The 11,048-nt window shown below is 37.6% G+C and overlaps 1 protein-coding gene across 2 annotated transcripts in view; it reads left to right on the top strand.

Annotated features, from left to right (window-relative positions):
• The first annotated feature begins 858 nt into the window (after nt 1-858).
• The window catches only part of FAM47E (family with sequence similarity 47 member E), a 53,338-nt gene continuing 43,148 nt past the window's right edge, over nt 859-11,048 (top strand). Inside the window, exons 1-3 of one of the 2 annotated variants that reach the window (XM_074275681.1) lie at nt 996-1,248; nt 8,916-9,104; nt 9,776-10,145. In XM_074275681.1, the coding sequence (XP_074131782.1) occupies nt 9,921-10,145 (225 nt within the window). In that variant the 5' untranslated portion in view covers nt 996-1,248; nt 8,916-9,104; nt 9,776-9,920. Of the gene's footprint in view, nt 1,249-8,915; nt 9,105-9,775; nt 10,146-11,048 lie in introns of both variants that reach the window. The other variant, XM_074275680.1, reaches the window with a different exon arrangement.

Raw genomic sequence — 11,048 nt, 5'->3', positions numbered from 1 at the left:
TAAAGTGACAAGACTATTGGGTGTGTTCCAATCAAACTCTTGCTACAATGAGTGGGCAGGAAACCCCCCCAGAACCATACAACTTCCTGACAATTGGACCTGTTCAAAATTAATGGACTGTCTTGAGAGTTAATGGGTTTCCTGGTGTCAGAAGTTCCTAAATAAAATTTGAAAAATTAACCTTTAAAGGAAGTTTTAGAGTGGTTGTCTTTTCAGATATAATTGGACTAGAGCAGAGAAATCTCTTCTCAGATTCTGTACATCATGTAGGACAGAGATGGGATGCACCAGTGGAGGCGAGGTGTGTGCTCACACTGAGGGAACCAAGATTTCATTTAAAGTCTTGAGATAGGACACCAAACTAAACTCCTGGAGCAGTTTATCCCCTTCACCATAGAGAAGAAAAGGGAATGTATGCAAAAGGTCATGGAATCCTGGATTAAGTCCATGAAGTGACGGTCCTTCACAACATTTAAAAGTGCCACGGTCTTCTAAGTAGAATTTCCATTTCTGTCCCTGCTTGGTGTGTGACCAGGGAGTGTAGTACAATAAAAAAACAAACAAACAACAAAAACCACCCTTCCAGCATCTGGAATTGGAAAACCTGATTTTTATTCTCTAATCCTTAGTTTCCCCATTTTTGGCAGATGGACTTCATGATCCCCAAGTCTATAGTTTTAATCTTTATCATTCACCTCTGTCTCCGGCCTTCTCCCGCCAAAACCCGCAACAGCAACCCGGTAAATTAAGCTGTAAGACTTTAAAGATAACTAAACTTCGTTGCTATAAAACAACTCCAACAATCACTGCAACAGCCAATAACGGACAGGTGAAGAAGAAAGGAAGGAAAAACGAGACGAGGAAAAACATCCAGCCAGCCACAATGAAAGGAAAGGTTAGCACAGTGAAGTAAGGACTTTTTCCTTCGAAGACTAGAACACTCAGTAGTGGTCTGTTGCTGTGGTAACCGTTTCCCAGCGACAGAGTCAACTTTCGTCTCCTCGTGGAGCCCCTCCTTGGGCTCCGAAGTGGCTGAAGGTCCAGAGCAGCTGGGAAAGTGAACTTTGCTACAACCAGGGAGGAAGGGTTTCCCCGGCTGCTGTTCCAGGGAAGGGAGTGAAGGAGAAGGAAGAGGAAGAGAGCGAAGGCCGAGAAGGCTCACAACAGGACAGCCAAGATGAGTGATAGGGATGTGTCGGAAGTGCAGTCTCTGTGCTCCATCCACGAAGCCAGGAACATTGAGCCTTGGTAAGCCAAGGAACCTCTAGGGGGTGAGGAATAAGGATGTCACTGAGGGGGGGTTACGCTGCACGGAACCCAAACTGACTCGGGAGTATGGGGGACTTGGGAAGGGGTGCCAGGGGAGGTGGGGAAACTAATGCAAACCGCTTACCAGCTAAGGGGTCAGGGAATACACTTTCCTGTCTGTCACTTTCCTCCGGGTTATGATAATGCCACCACTAACATTAAGATCTGCTGTCAGAAGACCTGAGTTCCTCTCTCTTCTGTGCTTCTTAACCTTTGCGACTAAAGTTCCCTTGTTTTCTATTTCCACATCTGTTAAAACGACCTACCTCTGGACATGTTCTAGCTGCTGTGGAAAAGACACTGCACTTGGAGCTGTAAGACTTGGTGTTAATAATGATAGCTAGAATTTATTTAAACTTTGTAAAGTTTTTATCAGTATCATCTCATTTTATCCTCACCACAACCTCTCCTGCCCCATACAACCTATGCTACTCTGAAGCAAGCCACCTGTTGTTATTCTTTTTTTTTTTTTTTTTTTTTCCTGAGGCTGGGGTTAAGTGACTTGCCCAGGGTCACACAGCTAGGAAGTGTTAAGTGTCTGAGACCAGATTTGAACTCGGGTCCTCCTGAATTCAAGGCTGGTGCTCTATCTACTGCGCCACTTAGCTGCCCCTGCCTGCCCCAATTGTTATTCTTAAATCATTGACTTAATTGTTATTCATTATTACTAGTAGATGCTTTTTCACATAGCAACAATATCGACTTTAGTAATAACTGACATTTCTATAGCATTTTATTCTGAATCCATCTAATCAATGTGTAACCGAAGAGCAATTTCTACCTTAGCAATCATCAGCCTCAATTGCAAACCTCATGAAAGGTGCAACCTTTAATCTCTCACTTTTAGACAGTTCCCCCTCCCCCCTGAGGCTGGGGTTAAGTGACTTGCCCAGGGTCACACCGCTAGGAAGTGTTAAGTGTCTGAGACAGATTTGAACTCGGGTCCTCCTGAATTCAAGGCTGGTGCTCTATCCACCGCGCCACCTAGCTGCCCCTACTTTTAAACAGTTCTAATGAAGAGGTCTCCATTGCATTTGTTCTCTCTCTCTCTCTCTCTCTCTCTCTCTCTCTCTCTCTCTCTCTCTCTCTCTCTCTCTCTCTCTCTCTCTCTCTCTCTCTCTCTCTCTCTCTTTTAGGTTGTGAGGAAAAATTTTTATATATGAATAACTATTTATAAATTTAGAAATTTTATAATTGTGACTTCAATGCTTTTTAAACTCCAGAGTCATTTCAGGGACTGGGCAGAACTTAGTGTAAAGATATATTTATATAGATAAGATCTGAAATGTCATTCTTGTTCCCAAAAGAGAGTGCATTTTTCCACATGGGAGAAGACAGAAGAACTGTGGCTCACTTAGCTATTCTTATTTCCAAGAAGGATATTGGGTTGGAACGATATTTCTTATACATATTAGCTATGTGCATTCTAGGAGTAAAAAGTTCTTTTAGGAGTCTAGGATAAATGCTCTAAACAGGATAGGAGCTCGTCTATTCTTGGTCACCTAGTGCTTCTTAGACAAAAGACAGTCATAGATAGCAAGTAACTTATTTATCCAAGTAGGCAATAAAACTGAACACAGGGGAAGTTATAAAGATTAGCATATCTAATAAAATACCTGAATAAAACAGTTGTTTGGTTCAGAAACAAAATAAAATTCCAATTCAGTGGAGAGAATGATCTTACCAAAGAAGTCTGCTTTAGAAATTCAGGTCCTGCCAATTAAAGGATACATTGTAGAGGAAGATTGTTGGGGGTTTTTTCTCATATACACACACACACACACACATATATTTAAACATATATATGAATACCCATGCTATTAAAATATACATATATAAATAAACATGCTATTTTTTTCTTTTTTTATTAATTTTATAATTATAACATTTTTTGACATATGCATAGGTAATTTTTTACAACATTATCCCTTGTACTCCCTTCTGTTCCAAATTTTTCCCCTCCTTCCCTCTACCCCCTCCCCTAGATGGCAGGCATTCCCATACATATTAAATATGTTATAGTATATCCTAGGTACAAAATATATGTGCAGAACTGAATTTTGTTGTTGTTGTTGCAAAGGAAGAATTGGATTCGGAAGGTAAAAATAACCTGGGGAGAAAAACAAAAAATGCTCACAGTTTACACTCATTTCCCAGTGTTCCTTTCCTGGGAGTAGCTGACTCTGTCCATCATTGATCAATTGGAATTGGATTAGCTCTTCTCTATGTTGAAGATATCCTCTTCCATCAGAATACATCCTCATACAGTATCATTGTTGAAGTGTATAATGATCTCCTAGTTCTGCTCATTTCATTCAGCATCAGTTGATATAAGTCTCTCCAAGCCTCTCTGTATTCATCCTGTTGGTCATTTCTTACAGAACAATAATATTCCATAACATTCATATGCCATAATTTACCCAACCATTCTCCAATAGATGGGCATCCATTCATTTTCCAGTTTCTAGCCACTATGAAAAGGGCTGCCACAAACATTTTGGCACATACAGGTCCCTTTCCATTCTTTAGTATTTCCTTGGGATATAAGCCTAGTAGTAGCACTGCTGGGTCAAAGGGTATGCACAGTTTGATAACTTTTTGGGCATAATTGCAGATTGCTCTCCAGAATAGTTGGATTCTTTCACAACTCCACCAACAATGCATCAGTGTCCCAGTTTTCCCACATCCCCTCCAACATTCATCATTATTTGTAGCTGTCATCTTAGTCAATCTGACAGGTGTGTAATGGTATCTCAGAATTGTCTTGATTTGCATTTCTCTGATCAATAGTGACTTGGAACACTCTTTCATATGAATGGAAATAGTTTTAATTTCTTCATCTGAAAATTGTTCATATCCTTTGACCACTTAACAATTGGAGAATGGCTTGCTTTCTTATAAATTAGAGTCAATTCTCTATATATTTTGGAGATGAAGCCTTTATCAGAACCTTTAACTGTAAAAATGTTTTCCCAATTTGTTACTTCCCTTCTAATCTTGTTTGCATTAGTTTTGTTTGTACAAAAGCTTTTTAATTTGGTGTAATCAAAATTTTCTATTTTGTGATCAATAATGATCTCTAGTTCTCCTTTGGACACAAATTCCTTCCTTCTCCACAAGTCTGAGAGGTAAACTATCCTATGTTCCTCTAATTTTTTTATAATCTTGTTCTTTATGCCTAAATCATGGACCCATTTTGATCTTATCTTAGTATGTGGTGTTAAATGTGGGTCCATGCCTAGTTTCTGCCATACTAATTTCCAATTTTCCCAGCAGTTTTTGTCAAATAATGAATTCTTATGCCAAAAGTTGGGATCTTTGGGTTTGTCAAACACTGGATTGCTATTTTCATTCACTATCTTGTCCTGTGAACCTAAACTATTCCACTGATCAACTAGTCTATTTCTTAGCCAATACCAAATGGTTTTGGTGACTGCTGCTTTATAATATAGTTCTAGATCAGGTACAGCTAGGCCACCTTCATTTGATTTTTTTTTTCATTACTTCCCTTGAAATTATCGACCTTTTGTTCTGCCATATGGATTTTGCTGTTATTTTTTCTAGGTATAAACATGCTATTAATGTGTATGTGCACACTCATGTGTATACATACATCCATACATGTATTGATAGCATTAAGGATGATCTAGAAAGTCTTCTTGTAGAAGGAGGGATTTTAAATAAGACTTGAAGTAATCCGGAAATATTAGGAGCTGAAAGAAAGAAAGAGCATTATGGAAATGAGAGACAACCATTGAAAATGCACAGTCTAGAGATGGAGTATGTTACTGCTTGTTACAACAAGAAGTCCAATATCACTGGATCAGAGAGTATGTAGAGTGGAGAAAGATATAAGGAGACTTAAAAGGTAGGAAGGGACTAAGTTATGAAGAATTTTAAAAGTCAAACCAAGTATTCATGATCAGACCTGAACTTTAGAAAGATTACTTTATAAATATGCATACATTTACATATCATATCCATACGTTGTATTATATGTGTGTATATATGCATATATATTTGTTGTTATTGTTCAGTCATTTCAATCATATCTGACTCTTTGTGACCATATTTGGGGTTTTCTTTTTTTTTTATTTTTTTAAAATATTTTTTAATTATATATTTTTATAATATTATCTCCTGTATTCATTTTTCCAAATTATCCCCCCCTCCCTCTACTCCCTCCCCCCGATGACAGGCAATCCCATACATTTTACATGTGTTACAATATAACCTAGATACAATACATGTGTGTAAATACCATTTTCTTGTTGTACAATAAGCATTAGATTCCGAAGGTACATGTAACCTGGGCAGACAGATATTAGTGCTAACAATTTACATTCACTTGGGGTTTTCTTGATAAAAATAATTTGCCATTTCCCTCTCCAGTTCATTTTACAGATGAGGAAATTGAGGCAAACAGAAATAAGATACTTGCCCAAGTAAATATCTGAGGCCAGCTTTGAACTCATAATCACGAGTCTTCCTGATTCCAAGCTCAGTGCTTTATCCACTGTGCCAACTATCTGCCCATTTGTACATGTCTATATCTATATCTTATTTATCTATAATTACTGTTTTCTCCTCATTAGAATATGATCTCCTTGAGGCCAGGAACTATTTTTTGCCTTTTTTTGTATCCCTGGATCTTGACAGAATATGTGGCACACAGTAGGTACTTAATTAATACTCATTGACTTGTTGACTTTATCATTACAGACTCTTAATTACTCAAATGAATTAACTTTTTAAGTTCCACTTGACTCCTCTGTTTGCATTCTGTAGTTTCTGTTAAATGCTGGTCTTTTCATCAGGATTGTTTAAAAGTGCTCTATTTGTGCTCCAATCACAAGTGGTTTTCACAGTCAGTCTTGGAGACAAAGAGCTTACTTTTATTTATCTAAACATATCCTTGCCAACACTGGTCACTTTGCGTCCCTGGGGACAGAATTTAAACTCATTACAGCTACAAGGATTGTGATTGCCTATTTTAATGGTTGAGAAATGGATAAAATTTAGGGGGAAGGAGGAAGCTATTGATGTGGCCAAAAACAAACAAACAAAAAGACCCAAAACACATCACTATTTTTTTTTAGAAAAGCCCAAAAGAGAACAACACTAGAAAATTCAGAAGGCAACACAATCAAAACAAAAGCTTTGACAGAAACATGTTGAATTTATTATATACACTTTTTTAAAAAGCCAGCTCACTAGAGAATCATGTTACAAAATAACCTTCATTTTCTATTCTACTTCATACATGGAAATATTCTCCTTTTGGGGAGTTCATTAAATTCAGAATAAAAATAATTAATGTAAGCAAGGTAAAAAGGAATTGAATTTGATCGTAAATATTTCTCAATTCTCCAGTTTCTTCAGCAAAGTGGGTGAAAAATGTAGTCAGATCTCTCCTGGCAGGAGGTTAGAGAATGTTAACAATAACCATTTCTGTATAATTACTGCCCTTTCAGTCTTGGTTTAACAGCTGTTCTGTGTTGTCTTCTTGAGTCCTGGAGATTTAAAACATCTAGCCAAGTTTCATACCACTTACACCTGTCTGTCTCTGTCTCTGCCATTTCTGTCTACGCCAAGCTGATTTGGACAGCTTGTGTCCTGATTTTTGCTCACCCTAGATATGGCTGCCATTTCTTTCTCTGTCTCTCATTCCCCAAGCCTGCAGCTGTGCTTCCTGGCTAGCACCACTTCTGTCTCCTTCTGCACTATCATGAGATTGCTGTTTCTTTTTTTAAACTGCTCATGCTTCCCAATCAAAAAACTACTAACTGAGTGACATCAACAAGTGTCCAATTCATGCATCTCCGTCTGGAAGGCTATAAGGCTTTTAACCCAAGAATAAAGTTTAGGAAGAGTTGATATGTGACTTTTTGTCCAGAGATGATTTGTGTACTCAATGAAGCCTCTGAGGCTGAAATGCAACAAAGTTTGGGGTGATTCTCTGCTGTTTGGGCTAATTTTGGCCTAACAATTATCAAGAAGAAAACGCCTGCCAGTGCTACACTATCTATATGTGGAACTATAAGTTACAGCAAATAGAAAAATTTTGAACATATAGATCACTTACCTTGGCAATATACTTTCCAAGGATGTCCACATAGATAATGAAGTTGATATATGTATTGCCAGAGCTAGTTCCTTGTTTGGAAGGTTCCATAGAAAAGTGTGGGAAAGACTTCCAGACTCAAGATCTACAGAGCCACTGTGGTAACTTCATTGTTATATGCCTGTAAAACTTGGACAATCTACCAGCACCATTCTTGGTGCTGATTTGCTTCCATTTAAATTGTCTTAGGAAGATTCTGAAAGTCATTGACAGGATAAGGTACATTAAAGTCCTTTCACAAACTAACCTGCCAAACATTCAAAGCAGGGAATACAACTTCAGTGAGCTGATCCCTTTGCTTAAAAGACTATTTTATGGGGAGCCTCACGAGACAAGTACTCACATGGAGGTCAGAAGAAGCAATACAAGGACACTCTCAAGGTCTCTCTAAAGACCTTTGGAATTGATTATAAGACATGGGAGACACTGGCACATGCTTCCATCAAAGAAAACACCTCTTTGTTCTCTGAGCAAACCAGATTTGCAGTAGTTCAAAAGAAATGCAAGATGTGCAAATTTAAAGACATCTCCACTCCAAATGTCCATATGAACTATTTGTACCTGACCTGTGGTATAGCCTCCTATTGGTCTGATCAGTCATAGTTGGGTATATTGTACCTTGACACCCCAACATAATGGTGTCATTTTGGTCCTCTTCAAGAATGAAGAATAACAACAAACCATCCTTCTGAGAAATGGAGTCTGGATAATTTTCTCCCAACAAGTAAGATTGTCCCCAAGACTTGTGGGAGCATGGTCTATCCACAGATCTGCTTTACCTTTTACAAAGCTGCTAAAATAATCTTCCTAATGCATGTATCTGACAATATTATTGGCCTTCTCAGGAATTTAAGAACTCCCACCCCCAAATTTTGCTCCAATATAGATTTTCAGCCTTATTTTACTTATATTTCCTAACCCAACCTTGTAGGTTCCTTAATCTGCTCAGCCCATTTTGTATTCCTGAAATTCACTCCCTTCTTTTCTCTATCTGTGGAATTCTCTTTTTTTCAAGGCTCAATTTAGGAGCTACCTCCTCCCTGAGGACATCTCCTATCCCGTAAATTGAAAATCATCCATTCCTTCTTAAATATTTTGTCAGGCTTTCTCCTTTATTCTTACCACTTTCATCTTTTATCATGTTTTATATAATTTATAATAATAGCTAGCACTTTTATTATTCTTTAACACTTTATGCTTTATATCTCCTATCTCATTTGGTCCTTACATCAATTTTGTGAGATAGGAACTGGTCACTCCATTTTACAGTTGATGAGAAAGGTTAAGTAATTTGCACAGTGCTAAGAAATAAGGCCAGATTTGAATTTAGTTCTTTGGGACTCCAGGTACAACACTATCCACTGTGACATCCTGCTTAAATGTGACATTCCTTCCCAAGCCCCTCATTAGATTGTAAGCCCTATAAGGAATGAGATTGCATTGTTTTTCATCTTTGAAAAATAATAATTTGTACCTTTCCAAGATTATTGTGAGGATCAAACAAGATAATAATATTAGCTAGTACTAGAAAAAAGAAGAAGGAAGAGAAGGAGGAGGAGAAGAAGGAAGAAAAGGAGGAAAAGGAGAAGCAGGAGGAAGAAGAAAAGGAGCAGGAGGAAGAGTAAAAGAGGAGGAGGAGATAATGATATATAATAATATATAGCACTTTAAGGTTTGTAAAGAGATCTCACTTGATTTTCATAATAACATAAGGAGTTAATGTGCTCTTCTTTACAGAAGAGGAAACTAAGGTAAGAAGAGGTAAAGTACTTGCCAAGCGTCACCCAACTAGTAAGTGTCTCCAGTCTTTCTGATTGAGGTCCAGCCCTCTATCCACTGTACAATCTCACTGGTTCTAACACTCTCTAAGTGTAATATAAATGCTAGCTGTCAAGATTGTTATTTTTGTATCCCTGGTGCAGAAGACAGTGATTGCTTATAACAGGTGCTTAATAAATGTAACAGGAACTTGAGTATTCATATAGCATTTTATGGTTTATATATGTAAAGTGATTTTTTCCTAACAAGTCTGTGAGATAGGTGGTACATTTATCTCCATTTTTTCAGTAGAAAAAAACTGAGGCTAGGGGATTGAAATGACTTGCCCATGAACATAGACCCAGTAAATCACTGAAGGAGAGTTTTAAACCAAATGTCCTGATAGCCACTCTATACCACAATGCCTTTCAATATCAGTGTGTATTTAGCATTCTAGAGAAAAATTTGCAGGGAACAAGAAAGGCACTTACCTTTCCTGGATTCACTTTGCACCCCTCTGTGTCATTTTCCACTCTTTCCTTCTATACCTTTATTATAGTAGTAATCAAATGGTATGTTTTCCAGGTACAAAGAGAGACTGCCTTCTAAGTGCTTCAGAAGTTCCCAAAGAAGGCTAAAGTGCCCAGATGCTCTAAATAGCCATCGATGGATCTTCCTCAAAAGTGGTATAGATGACTTCCGGAAAGGTGGTGCCCCTCCCTGTAAGGACATGGTGACCCGAAGGCCAAAAGAGCCCTTCCTCCCTCTCATTTACCACAAAAAAGATCTTTCTGTCCAGAAGCAACAGCCAAAGTCACTGGAGATATCAGAACTATTTTCAAGGCTCACCCCAACCCAGAGACTTCATAAGGAGAATGCTGATAAGCTTGAATATTTCCTGGCTCAGCATCCTCTAGCTCTCTATCCCAACTTGGAAGAAAGTTTGCCTGTAGAGGTAACTACCTTGTTCTTCTTGTCCCCTTGCTACTTTGAATGTTTCAGAGTGTAACTGGTATAGAAATTGCTTCCCCCTTGGATGATTAGCCAATTTCCCTGAAGGGAACAGACTCCAGGGGAGGTAGGAATGTTTAGAAAAGTTGGATCACATAGTCTTCTCATTTTTGCTATTGTTAAGCAGCAACAATCATACCCTCCACTTCCTTTTTCTGTGAGGGTTATTAGGAGCAGAATTTTCTTTAAAAAAAAAAAAAGTTCACTTTTTTAAAGTGGGAGAGGGTCAGGGAAGGAAAGACTTTTTTTTCCTACAACTTTGTTGAAAGCTGACATCTCTATAGCATTTTATGGTTTATAAAGCTTTCCTCTCACAAAAGCCAGATAAAAGATATTAAATAACAGAGAACCAGGTTTCTTTTCTTTTAAAAAAAAAAAAGAATTTATTGATTTTATAAAATTTCTTCATCTTCTTGATTTCCTTTTGTATCTATATCTTCTTTCCTTCTGGAGTGCCATTCCTTTTACAACAAAGATTTAAAAAAAGAAAGAAAAAATGGAAGAAGAAAAAATCAGCAAAACCAAAAAACACATCAGAAAAAATCTTATAACACATGTAATGTCTACGCAAAGGAAGGCATCTCTTTATTGAGACCTAGAAATCTTTATAATCCCATACCATTTTATTTCAAGTGTTTTGTGGCCATTTGTTCTATTTATATGTTGCAGTCATTGTGCATATTGTTTTCTTGTCTCTGCTTGTTTCACTTAGCATCACTTCACATAGCACTTTCCATGCTTCTCTGTATTCATCATATTTGTCATTTCTTATAGAAGTTGTATTCTATTATATTCAGGTACCATATTTTGTTCAGCCACTCCATAACTGAGAGTATTTAGATTGTTT

This window comes from Sminthopsis crassicaudata, chromosome 6 (genome assembly GCF_048593235.1).
Source record: "Sminthopsis crassicaudata isolate SCR6 chromosome 6, ASM4859323v1, whole genome shotgun sequence".
NCBI classification, from domain to species: domain Eukaryota; kingdom Metazoa; phylum Chordata; class Mammalia; order Dasyuromorphia; family Dasyuridae; genus Sminthopsis; species Sminthopsis crassicaudata.
Note: the sequence above shows the minus strand (reverse complement) of the source record. Positions and strands in the feature narration are given on the sequence as shown.